Here is a 13,295-nt window from a genome sequence, read left to right as displayed (position 1 = left end):
ACAAAGGGTGTGAACTTGGGTCTGTGGGAAGTAGGTGATATAGTGACAAGAGGGTGAAGTGACCCCTGGATCCTTGGGAGGCTTGATTGACTTGTTTGAATAATTCCATGGCTGGCAAGTTACCAACACCTGCTACTCAGGGACAGGTAGGAGCTATGCTTGATCTCCTTGAGAAGGAGGGATGTTGGGCTGGGGACCTTCTGCACAGGAGCAGAGTGTGGAGGTCATGTGAGACCCTCTGGTTTCACCAGATGTCAAGGTGGCATGTAATTCTGGGTCTTACACCACATCTTCCTTCCTCCTCTCTCTTTCTCTAAAGGATACCATGATCCCAAACCAGACATATTTCATTTCCATAGATGTTTTCATACTTTCTGTTTTATATAAACATTCTAAAACAATTTTTTTTCAAATGACATCAATGATATGACACATTGATTTGTAACTTTCTTTTCCACACATTTTTGTGTTTTTGAAGCTCATCCTTTAATTTACTACAAATAAATTCATTCACAATAGCTGCTGTATATCAATTATATGATAAACCCATGTTTATCTCTTTCCCCACTGTACTCTTACTATTAAAAAGTGTTTTGAATGAGCAGTTTTGCTGCCTTATGAACCCATGTGAATGTCTATCTTGATGTATAACTAAAGGGGGATTTGGAAGGCAATAGGATTTGCTTATCTTGACCTTTATCTGTATAGTCAAACTGCTTACTCTTTGCCAGGCACTCATACATATAACTCAACCATGTGAGGTTGATACTATTATCATCCCCATTTTCAGATGAGGAAACTGAGACACAGAGACTAATAATGCTTAAGTCACCCAGCTCATAAGTGGAAGAGCCTGGATTTAAATTTGGGCAATTTGTCTCTAGAGTTTCTGATATTTAACTATTGTACCATTCTGCCTAAAACAAATACCAACTGTATTTTGATTTGGTTTTGGCTGATATGTCTTATTTCATCCATATACATTCAACCTTCCTGTGAAAGCATGTTTAGGTATATTTCTCATAGGTGGCATTTGGCTGCAAGTTTTTTTTTTTTTTAAGACCCAATTTGAGAGTCACAGTTTTTTAATTGGTAAATTTAGCCTGTTTACATTTATTGTGATTTGATGTATTTGGATATATTTCTGTCATCTTGTGAGTTTTACTTATCTTACTTTGTCATTGTTTCTTTATTTCTTTGATTTCTGACCTTCTATTAATTTACTGAGTTTTTATTTACTCTGTTTTCTTTACACTAGTTTAGAAGTTCTACATTAAGTTCTGTAATTTATTCCTGTTCTATTGATGGTTATCCATAAATGTTTTCTAATATACATTTTTGAGTTAACATCTATATTTAACATATTTTTCCTCCTCTGGAGAATACCAGGTAATGCTTAAGGAGTTTTAACCCTGATCATACCCCTGCTTCCATCTTGGCTCTAAAAGTAATCATTACTATGCTTTTATATAGTTAATATGTGTTTAGAATTAGCTATATGTTTACTACTTTCTTCTGGATTTTCTTTTTTTTTTTCTGAAGGAGCTTCTTTAGTAGTTTTTACAGTGAGGAATGTGTCTGCAGTTTTAATTTTTTTTATGAATAGTAGTTTTTCTGGTGTTAGAACTATAAGCTATAGGTCATTTTTCCTTAGCACTTCAAGAATATTGTGTCTATGTCTTCTAGTTTTTCTTTTTCTTTTTCTTTTTTTTTTTTTAACTTTAAAAGGGCCAAGAATTCTGGACATCTGTTCATGGAATACACATAATGTGGATTTCATAAATAGACCTCAGCTTATCAAAAAGATGCCCCAAATTACCATCTCATCTTTATGCAACAGAAGAGTTCCTTTTAAAATTTATTTTATTTTATTATTTTTAAAGACATTTAATTATTTCAGAGAAAGAGTGAGCATGAGAATGTGAGAGGGAAGGGCAGAGGGAAAAGGAGAGAGAATCCTAAGCAAACTCTGTGCTGAGCACAGAGCCAGACATGGGGTTTGGTCTCACAACCCTGAGATCATGACCTGAACTGAAACTATGAGTTGGGTGCTTAACTGACTGCACCACCCAGGTGCCCTAGACCCTTTTTCTCTATTCTTGAAAAAATTTATGTTTAGGTTTATTCTCTTCTCAGTAATTCATTCCCTTGCCCCACTGCCTCAGCCATTTTAAGGCTTTCTGTCTCCTTCTGGTATGCTTCAGTTTCCATGTGGTATGCTTTGATGTTTAGAGCTGAATTTATTTTTATAGATCTTCTTGTGGTTTCTCTTTGAATTTGAGGATTTGTGTTTTCAATTCTTGAATAATTCTAGACATTGTTATTTTGATTATTGGCTTTACACTATTCTCTTATCTTTCCTGGAATTCTTGTTAGGCATTTGTTAAGACTTCTCCTGCTCTATGTCTTTTGACCCTGATTTCATATTAAAATATTTGTATTTCTCTATGCTGCATGTTTATAGATTCCCTTAGATTTGTCTTCCAGTTCTCTCTTTTTGTTGTTGCTTATGCTAGTATGTTATTTGATCTATTGTGATTTTTATTTCAAAGGCTATTTTTAATTTCTAGGAGTACTATTTGGTTCTTTTCCAGGTCCCTGTGTTCTTTTTTCACAATATCTTTTATTTGGATTCCCCAAAAATTTAGATATCTTTGCTTATTTAAAATATACTTACAGCTTTTTTAAAAATTGCTATTCCATTTTGCAAAGTCCTTAAGATTGCTATTCTACTTTGTGAAATTATTAAAGTCCTAATGGTCCTGATTATTTTATGTCTGCTGACTCTTACTCATTGTGAATACTCCCTCTTGTGTGCTGTAGTTTTTTCAAATATTATCCTGTGTTAGTGTGTGTGGCTTCTTATCTCTTCAGGGCACCGTCAGTTGTCCAGAGCTGTCTTGCACTTGTTTTGCTTGCATCCAGGGATATCACCAGCACGGAACCAATATAGTATTAATTTCTTAGCTTGAGAGTTCTTGAACCCTGTGGCAACATAAATTTTGGCCCCAGAGCATTTAAGGCATTGCCTTGCTTTGCATTTTAAGGAATAACCTTTTACTTTATCTAACACAGAGGCTGACAAGTTTCCTTGTTTCCTGAGCTCATGAGCAGTTTTTTTCTCTATTTCGTATTTTCATGCAGAGTTAGAGAATAGTCCTTCAGGGGTCCCAGCTCCAGGCAGACATCCATGTTCCCACTCGCCATGTGGTGGAGAACTCTTCTATCCTAACTCAGTGGGAACCACCTGCCCCATCTTCCCCACAGCAGCCACGTGACCAGTGATCCTGCTCCTCCTGTGATTTTCAATCCTTTCTCTGTTTCTGGCACATTTACCTGGCTCTTTCCCAAACCTAGCTGCACATGTTTTTTTTTTTTTTTTTTCTTTTAAGTATGTTTTATCCAGCATTTCTAGGTGTTCACAATGGAAGGTTTTTCACATTTTCTAAGCTTGCCTTCTCACCAGACCTGGAAATTGCTTCATAATGACCTGACTTCTTAGTCAAGGACTTTGCACCAGGGTTGAGCTCAGGGTAGGACATGCATCTGGGCAAGTGGAAGTGTAGCCCCTTCCAACTCCTTGCTGCCCTCTCTAGCAGATTTTGTGGCAAAGAGCTGCCTCCGGGAGAGAAAGCGGTCTCCCTTCAGCTTAACATTTTCACAAGGAAATGTGAAATTTCCTGACCACACGTTTCAGATTCCTCACTTCATGCCTCCCTTTTACAGCTTCCCTGAATCCACGGCTGCATTGAATCACAGCAGCAAACACCATCCTGGAAACAAACAACATCCAGAGGCACAGGCAAGCCAACACTCAGGCAGGAATCACACAGACACTGCAGGGAAACTGTTCTGCAGTGTGCTGTCCACGCTCGTGAAGTAAGGGCACCGCGGCCACATTCCACTGCTGCCCGCCATTTTGGCTTCTGAAGGATCAATATATGAGGGCGTGTGGGAAAGCCTGAATGAGAACACGTCATCACTGTCTTTTGCTAATCTGATTGAAGGTTTATATCATTCGTTTTCACCAGCGTTAAGGGTTGCTGGCAGAAGGGAAGATGAAAGCTTTAAGGCAGGTTGGTGGAAATGAAGTCCAGAGAGCTTCCCGCGGCAACTCTATGAGCTGTGGCCCAGGAGCATATTTCCCTTTCTTCTGCTCTGTTTTGGTTAACATCAGATGTCAGCACTCTGAGCTCTTATAAATGCATAAAGCTATGGAAAGGTGATGTTCATTTTAGCCTTATGGACCAGACAGCAACAACACTTGTCATGGCCAGAGAGGGACGTGAGAAAGGCATGCAGTGCTGTGAGGGGGTGAGACAACATCAGGCATCTGGGTCCCACCCTTCCCAGAGCCACATCTGTTGTGTGGTGGCAACAGCCTTGGGTGGGAGTGGAAAGAGCCTAGAGCAGGTGGTGCGACTCATGGTGTTCTAGCAGAGACAGCATGGGTCCGCCTGTGCATCCTGTGGGCTCAGTGCTCACCCCAACCCTCAGGCCTGGTGTTCTCAGCTCCCGCTGCCTACAGAGTCAAGTCCAGATGCCTCCCAGTCACCCAACACTCGCCTATCCAAATCCCCTGCTGGTGCAGGTCCACCCCCGTCTCTCCATCCTCACCAAACAAACTTCACTCCACCTGCCCCTTTGGGCCTCCTGCCCTCTGCCTGGAACCCCTGCTCTGTCCCCTCCCCTCTGACACAGCCTCTGAGTCAGTCTTTGGGGCCAACAGAGAAGTAAGGAGGAAAGAGCCTAGGTGAGTGGTGTGAGTAAGAATGTGAGTGTGTACACGCATCTGAGTGACTGTGTCCGTGTGTTTCCGTGTGTTTTTTTCCTCAAACAGACTGAAGAGTGGTGGTGCCTCCCTCTCCAGGCTGTGGTGCACGTTTCGTGTAGGCCCCAGTGCGTAGCAGGTGCTCAGGCCATAGTGGCCCCCCACCTGCCCCGTTTACTCCAGCCGCAGTGGTGATGCTTCTCCCCATCCTGCGCGCCTTCCACAGCATCATCAGCCCTGGGCCCCTAACCTGACTGTGGCCCCCAGACGACTCACTTTGCCTTGAAGGGGCTGTCACCCCTCCTAGAGCCTCAGTCTCCCCATCTGTGAAATGGGAGTGGCCTCCTCACACCATAGAGCTGCCTGTGTGGTCAAGTGAGGTAGCCCGCCTGTGACAGCACGTGGCAGTGAGACCTTGTCACTCGGTTACAGTGCCTCGCAGCCTACTTCTCAGCCGAGCACCCCGTTTCTCCCAATTCCTCCCTAGTTTCCTCTGGCGTACTGTAGGATGTTGCATGGGGTTCCCCCATAAGGATCCGTGTCGTACACACGCAGGTGCCACGCATGCATCCATGTGCCCCCTCCGATGGGGCAGGTGCCCATCCCTGGCCATTCATCTGCCCCCAGAGTTCAGTTTTAATAGAAAGTGAGTCAGGTTTCTATTCTATTCCAGATCACTTGCGATTCCTTCATTCACTCCAGGAGACACTGGGCCTTGATTTCCAGATGCTGTTTCTGACCTGGGATAAGGAAGTTTTTAGCTAGTGAAGAGGAATAGAAAGTCCTCACAGGAAGCAGAGTCAGGCTCTTCTGGGCACTGCATGGGGGTCATCAGCCTTCCACTTCACTTCTCACTGCTCCCCGTTGCTGCCTCCTACCCTTCAAGGTCAGAGTGACCCTGTTCTCGGTGGTCAGGGCAATTGCAGACGTGACAGTGGTCTCATGAGGCTGTCGTGAGAGTCAACACGCAGTCGAGTATGAGGAGTACAGCTTGCCCTTCCCTCCTTACGTTCATGCTCTCTCTGCTCTGGTTTCTTTGCCTGCTTATCTTCCTGACACTCAAGCCCAGTGGGTTGTACCCACTTTATCAGGACATCCTGACACCCAGTGCATTCATGGGACGAATGTGGGGTCGGGCAGGACTGGGTGTGCTGCTGGGGAGAAGCAGGCTTCTCAGGGACTGGCTCTGTGTGGGAACGGGACCCCTCAGGGCCTTTGTGTCTTCCAGAGGAGGACATCCAAACCATGGTCTCCGCGTGTCCCTGAAGACACATGTGGGTGAGCACATGCAGGAGCCCAGGAACCCTTGAAATCTAACCCAGAGAAAACACACCGCTGCCCTACGAAATGGGTCGGCCATGTGGGCTGAGCCAACCCCAGCATCAGTAGGCCACCAAGCAGGCGTGAGCAGGGAGGTGGCGCCCTGGGCTTCCGTGTCTCCTGGTGAATCTCAGACCCAGTCCTCATTTATCCATGGGCTCTACTTGCTTGTGTGATATTTTGTGGAACGTTTGGTCTAACTTTTTCCATTCAGGATGGGTTGATGTAGCTGCTCCTTGTATTTCGAAGTAAGGCTTATTATTAGTACCGTGTGTGGATTATAAATAGCACATGTCAGAATTGTAGAAAGGGTGGGAAATTGTAAAGAAAACATAACATTACCCATAATGCATGAGGACACAGTGTGAACTGGAAGAGGCATGAGGGAACTTTCCAGGGCACTGGCAACGTTCTGGATCTTTCCGGGGGTTTTGGTGACTGCACAGGTATGCACATGTATCAAAGCTTCCGCAAACACACAACTAAGATTTGCACATGTAGATCTGATATTCAAAGAAAAACTGTAAGCAGTTACTGCACTTGGGTTAATGATATGAATGATGAAATGTTCAGGGGGATTGTTCAGACGTCTGCAATTGACTTCGAAGTGCATGAAAAAAAAATAAGAGGGCTTGATGAAGACTCGATGGATAGGTATGTGAGGAGCCAAATCAGTAAAATGTTAGCGGTAGAATCCAGATGGCGGACATATGAGTATTTGCTATAAAATTCGTTCAACTTTGCTGTATGTTTGAAAATCTGCGTCATAAAATACTGAGGGACAAAGATGATTATTAAGGAAAAATCCATATTTACTATCCAGACATGAGCACTGATAATATTGTAGTGTGCATTATTTTCTTTAATCTTCATTTCCAAGAACATCTAACTTTCTATAATTAAGACCTTCTTACATAAAAAGATTTATTTCCATTTTTCACTAAGTTTTGTAGCATAGTTGGTTTTTTTTTGTCATACAGAGTCTTCAGTGTTTAATTTTTAAACGACAAATGAATGTATAATTTACATGCAGTGAAACTCACACATTGTTCCACGAGTTTTGACAGATGCATACAGTCAGGGAAGCACCCTCCACTGACTCACACCCAGACCCTGAGGCCACAGATGTTTCCAGAATGTCATTAAAGTGGCATCCTACCACACGTAGCCTGTGACTGGCTTCTCTCACTCAAGCACAATGCCTGTGAGCTCCATCCACACCATTGTGTGTACCACCAGTTTGTTCCTTTAAAAAAAAAAACAAAAAACTATTGGGGCACCTGGGTGGCTCAGTGGTTGCACATCTGCCTTTGGCTTAAGTCATGATCCCAGAGTCCTGGGATCAAGTCCTGCATCCAGCTTCCTGCAGGGAGCCTACTTCTCCCTCTGCCTGTGTCTCTGCTTCTCTCTCTGTGTCTCTCATGAATAAATAAATAAATTTTTTTAAAAAGAGATTTTATTTATTTGAGAGAGAGAGAGAGAGCTGGTGGGCAGGGGTAGAGAGAGAGAGAAAATCCCGAGCAAACTCCCCTCTCAGTGTGGAGCCTGACATGAGACTCGATCTCACAACCCAGACGCCTAACCGACTATGCCACCCAGGCACCCCAATTTTGTTCCTTTTTATTGATGTAATATTCCATCATAAGGATGCATATTAGTGTGATTTTAATGCTTGTGAAAAGTCTGTATGCCAGAACATGTTTTATTTATGTATTCTTTGGCTATTCGGATACTTAAGATGTTTTATTTTTTCACTATTATAAATGCCATCACAGCACACTTCTTTATATATAAATCATTGTCATCAATACCTGGGAAGGGAATGACAAAGTCGTACATTATAAATACTTTCAAAGCTGATAAGACATTTTTGAACTAAGAAGCTTTTCCTTGCATGTCCTTATGTGGTTGGTGACGCACGTGGCTTACAACTCCCCCGGTGCTTATGACCTCCCTCCACTTTTTGGTGTTGTCACTATAGAACAGGCTGGAAGACTCCACATCGGCAGTGAGCCTCTGACGTCCTAAGTCATGGAGACCAACCAGGACACGTCCCTCTTCTTGATGAAGATCTTGGAGGAGCTGGACAGCAAGCAAAACACGGTTTCCTACCAGGATCTGTGCAAGTCCCTGTGTGCCCGCTTCGACCTCTCGCAGCTCGCCAAACTGAGAAGCGTGCTCTTCTACACGGCCTGTCTCGACCCCAACTTCCCAGCCACGCTGTTCAAAGACAAGATGAAATGCACCGTCAACAACCAGCAGTCCAAGAAGATTATGGTGGCAGCAGACATCGTGACAATATTTAACCTGATCCAAATGAATGGAGGCGCCGCCAAGGAGAAGCTGCCCAGTGGCCGGCAGAAGGTGCGCAAGAAGGAGACATCCTTCGAGTCGTGCAGGTCGGACACGGAGGTCTGCGCCGCAGCCGAGTGTGAGCCCCTGAACTGTGAGCTGAGCGAGACCTTCCACCGGGGCTACCCCACCCGGCGATCGTCCCAGGGCCGCAAAGTGGACCGCAAGGACTGCCCACAGTTCCTGCCCGCCTCCGAGCCCAACTTCCTGCTGGGCGTCAGCAAGGAGCTGAAGAGCCGTGCGGCCTCCCTGGACCGGCTGCAGGCCCTGGCCCCCTACTCCGTTGCCAGCCCCCAGCCCTGTGAGATGCAGAGGACCTACTTCCCCATGAACATTGAGAACGAGTCCATTTCGGATCAGGACTCCCTGCCCATTGGCCAGGGCATCAAGGAGACCTTCATTGCCAATGAGGAGCCATTTGTGGTTCAGTCCTGTGTCCAGAAAAGGAATATCTTTAAAGAGGATTTTCACAACCTGATGACTGTGTCCCCCACGTTGGTTGGCCCTGCTAACAAGGCCGAGGCTGAGCGTGGGGAGCCCCAGCGTCAGAAGGAGTCCCACAAGACTCCCTTCTTCAACCACAGCTTTGAAATGCCCTACAACAGTCAGTACCTGAATCCCGTCTACTCGCCGGTGCCTGACAAGAGGCGAGCAAAGCATGAAAGCTTGGATGACCTTCAAGCCTCCACATACTTTGGGCCCACGCCAGTGATGGGGCCCCAGGAAGCAAGGCGCTGTCCCGGGAGGCCGGGCAAGCAGACCCCCTGGCCGGTCAAAAGCTGGAGCCTGAATACTGAAGAAGTCCCTGACTTTGAACGATCCTTTTTCAATAGAAATCCTTCTGAGGAGAAGCTGCGCTACCCGAATTCCAGCAGCCAGAGCCCCAACTTCCCAACCCCAGACAGGCGCCCCACTTACCTGGCGCCAAAGGACCCACAGCAGCCGATCCTGCCTGTTGGCTACGTGGCAAAACCAAATGGGCTCAAATCTAAAGAGATGTCATCACCCGTCGATCTAGAGAAGCATGAGCCGGTCAAGAAGTTCAAAGAGAAGAGCGTCAGCTGCACCAGCGGACAGCTCAGCTCTGACACCAGCAGCGTGGGCACCCAGACGGAGCAGCACGTGCTGGAGCCCCAGAAGTGCAAAGACCTGTGCACCTCGGGGCAGAGCAAGTACGGCGACAGGCACACCAGAAAGCTGTCAGACGATGACTCGGAAATCATCAGCGATGACATTAGTGACATTTTCCGATTTCTGGATGACATGAGTATCAGCGGCTCCACAGGGGTGATGCAGTCTTCCTGCTACAACAGCACAGGGTCCTTATCTCAGGTCCATAAGTCGGATGGTGACAGTTCCCCCGAGCGCCACCTGACCAAAATTGCCAATGGGCTCTCCAGCGGCAAAGGGGAGAAGGGCAACCGGCCAGAAAACAGCCACCCCTCGGAAGAGGAGCTGAAGACCAGTGTGTGCCGGCTGGTGCTCAGGATCGGCGAGATCGAACGGAAGCTTGAGTCGCTGTCGGGAGTCCGCGAGGAAATCTCCCAGGTCCTGGGCAAGCTAAATAAGCTGGATCAGAAAATGCAGCAGCCCGAGAAGGTGAGCGTGCAGATCGACCTGAATTCCCTGACGAGCGAGGCGCCCTCCGACGACAGTGCCTCTCCGCGGTTGTTCCGCGCACACAGCGGCCCCCGGGCCCCCAAGCTGGAGAATGCGGCCGACTGGTACTGCTCAGATGCCAGCGGGAGCAACAGCGAGAGCCTTCGCGTCAAGGCCCTGAAGAAGAGCCTCTTCCCCAGGCCGTCCTCCAGGTCCCTGACCGAGGAGAACAGCGCCACGGAATCCAAGATCGCCAGCACCTCCAACTCGCCCAGAGACTGGCGCACCATCACCTACGCCAGCCGTGTGGGCCTCGGTGAGGAGGACGGCAAGGACCGAGGCCCTGGGGAGAGTAAGGACTGGCATCGCAAGTCTAAAGAGGTAATGTCATCCATGCCTGCCACCCTGGGCACTCCAGCCCTCACAGTCCTGGTGCATGTCCTGGCCCTGAGTGTCACGGGAGTCAGGAGAGAGAGAGGCCTTCCCTCCAGGTGTGGCAGGCTGTCCGTGTTAGAGCATGGAGGGCGGAAGGCAGCGTGTCTGTCCCGCCAGCTCCAAGGAGCACGTCCCGTCAGCTAGACACTGGAGAAAGCGGGGTTGGGATATGGAATGGGTGGTAGAGGCCAGATTCTCCTAGAATGGGGCGGGTAGTGGAGCGGCGGGCGTTGCCAAGGATGACTTCCTGTTCCTTCTGGAACCGCAGGGTGCAAGCAGAGGAAATGGGTCCGGGCACCTCCAGGCACGTGGGCGCGGGTGTCCCCTCCCTGTGTTGCGTGGATTCATGGGGCTTTTTATAGGTTCGAGTTTTTCCATGGTGAGATGGGTAGATGACTAGTAAGAAAAGCAAGACCAATAAGGAGATTGGTCCCAGCATGGCTGCCAGAGTACAGCAGCTCCCCAGATGGCCCTTTCCTTTGCTCTGTCACTGTTGCGTGTCACCCTTGTGTGCTGGGCTGTTTTCGTGCTAGCTTGAGTGTGTTCATCTCCCGGTCTGTCCAGGGCAAGCACACGCACAGGTGCTCCTATCCCTCGTCCCCTCATTCCCTGCAGCCGGGGGACCCGTGTCGGTGGCATCTGGGGCCGCTCTTCATCCCTGGGTTACCGTGATGCAGTTTTCAGGTGCTGCTTTCCTCAGCCCCTCCCCTGATTCTGAAGGTCGGGGGAAGGACCAGAGGGTCCAGCATCAGAGAGGGAGTGACGGTGGTGCAGGCTTGCAGACACATGGAGTCGCGGGGGGAGGCTGGGTTCCCTAGAGGGGGTCGAGAAGGAGAAGCTTGGAAAACTGGACCTCAGCAGGTTTGCAGTGTCCAAAGTGATGGAAAAGAGTAAATAAAAGAGGTGATATTTTTTCTGATCTCAAGCAACCATGTGGTATCTGTGCTGGCGGCTGTTCTATCCTTCTGCAGCCGCATACTGCACGTGGTGTTGGCAGGAAGCGGGTGTGATAGGGGCTGGTCCCCGTGCAGGTGCACGTTCGCACACACCTGCACAGCGGCTCACCAGGCATTCACGCAGACCCTCCCTCCTCCCTCCCTCTGCTCTCTGTCCTGGTTTCCCCTCTTCTGCGTCAGGAGTGCAGCTTCCTGGGGTTGGTGGTAGTGAGGGGGGGCCAGGGTTTGGCACCAGAGTGTTAGCTCCAGGCAGTGGTGTAACCGTTACCGGCTGTGCCCAGAGACCACTCCTGCCACAGGCATACTTGGTATCTGGGTGAATGAGTGCACCCCACTAGCTCTGGCCGCATCCCGCCAGCTGGCTGGCCGCAGGCCTGGGGATGTACACCCGAGGCCGCCCCACTGTGCTGTGAAATCCTAGTCTCTCTGCCGCCTTTCTGGACTTCTCTGTGCCTCTCTGCAGGCAGACAGACAGTACGACATCCCCCCCCAGCACCGACTGCCCAAGCAGCCCAAAGACAGCTTCCTGGTGGAGCAGGTGTTCAGCCCGCACCCCTACCCGGCATCCCTCAAAGCCCACATGAAGAACAACCCTCTGTACACGGACATGCGGCTGACGGAGCTGGCCGAGGTGAAGCGGGGCCAACCCTCCTGGACCATCGAGGAGTACACGAGGAACGCGGGCGACAAGGGCAAGCTGACCGCCCTGGACCTGCAGGTGAGTGTCTCGCTGTCCCGGGGAGGGGGGCGGCGGGGGGAGCCCAGCCACACCCCGGCCGACACAGGAAGCACCTCAGGTGGCCTAGTCCAGCCTGCTCCCCCACCCTTCAGCGCCCCGGGCCCCCTGAACTTTGTAAGCCACAGAGCAGAGATTTTTAAGGAGGGGAACGTTATTTTGCTTATATGTTTGTAAACGATTGATTGTTTACTTTGGCCACCCGATTTGCTAACAGCGTGTTTAAGACTCTGTACCAAGTGCAGATTCTCGCATTTGCTCACGAGACCTGAGCTCAACCGTTTAATGAGATACAAGCTGATTTCTCCTTCCATACGTAGCACGTGGGATAAGCATATTTGTGGGAGCCAAGCTATGGACTATGTTTCCATACGGAGCAGTCCCAGGTAAGAGCCACCCCCGGGAGCTCTGTGAATGCAGTCGTGGCCGGAGGGCATGTTTTCTGTTCACCACACGCGGGGCTGGGGTTCGGTCACACGTGTATGCGGGTGGGCAGCTCCACCTGGTCCCCTTCGTGTGGCGCCTGTGTCTCTGCATCACCGCGGAAGCCCAGGCGGCGGCCTGTCCCTACCTGCAGGATCAGCTCTGTGGGCAGCGGGGCCATAGCCTCCACAGTGCCAGTGCTACATGTCCCAGAATGAGCGTGTCACTTAGAGGCCGTGGGAGAGATGCCAGCGGGGCTGGTGCGGGCCTGAAGCAGAGGGGCTGAGGTGGAGGGGGGGGCATGGTGTGGCAGGAAGAGGCTCCTTTGCTGTGGGACCCAGAACGTTCATGCCCCTGCTTGGGCATCCATCCCCTCACCTGTTTGGTGGGCACACGCACTCTCTGCCTTGCAGAATCATTGTGACGGGTCTGAAAATAAGGTATTTAAAGTATCAGCATGAAGTGGGCCATAACAAGGATTGTAGGGGCTGGTTATATGATGCTAAGATAGTTGAACTCCTCAGGGGCTTGCACAGCAGGCTGTGAGCGCAAGGCACATGGACCATTACGGTCTCCTCCAGCTTCCAAACAAGGGACCAAAGAGCTCCGTACTGGCCTGGGGTTGGACACGTCCAGATTCGATCTGGACCCAACCCACAGCCTGTGTTCTTCCTCCCATGTTGCCTTTCCTATTGGCGAGAGT

The 13,295-nt window shown here is 49.2% G+C and overlaps 1 protein-coding gene across 4 annotated transcripts in view; it reads left to right on the top strand.

Annotated features, from left to right (window-relative positions):
• Positions 1-13,295, top strand: part of MINAR1 (membrane integral NOTCH2 associated receptor 1) — a 32,478-nt gene that overhangs the window by 12,061 nt on the left and 7,122 nt on the right. For 3 of the 4 annotated variants that reach the window (XM_072802138.1, XM_072802131.1, XM_072802122.1), the window contains exons 2-3: positions 8,073-10,423; positions 11,897-12,151. In XM_072802138.1, coding sequence (XP_072658239.1) covers positions 8,123-10,423; positions 11,897-12,151 — 2,556 coding nt within the window. In that variant the 5' untranslated portion in view covers positions 8,073-8,122. Of the gene's footprint in view, positions 1-8,072; positions 10,424-11,896; positions 12,152-12,489; positions 12,556-13,295 lie in introns of all 4 variants that reach the window. The other variant, XR_012019090.1, reaches the window with a different exon arrangement.

This window comes from Canis lupus, chromosome 2 (assembly GCF_048164855.1).
Source record: "Canis lupus baileyi chromosome 2, mCanLup2.hap1, whole genome shotgun sequence".
In the NCBI taxonomy this organism is placed as follows: domain Eukaryota; kingdom Metazoa; phylum Chordata; class Mammalia; order Carnivora; family Canidae; genus Canis; species Canis lupus.
This window is presented reverse-complemented; position numbering and strand designations above follow the sequence as displayed.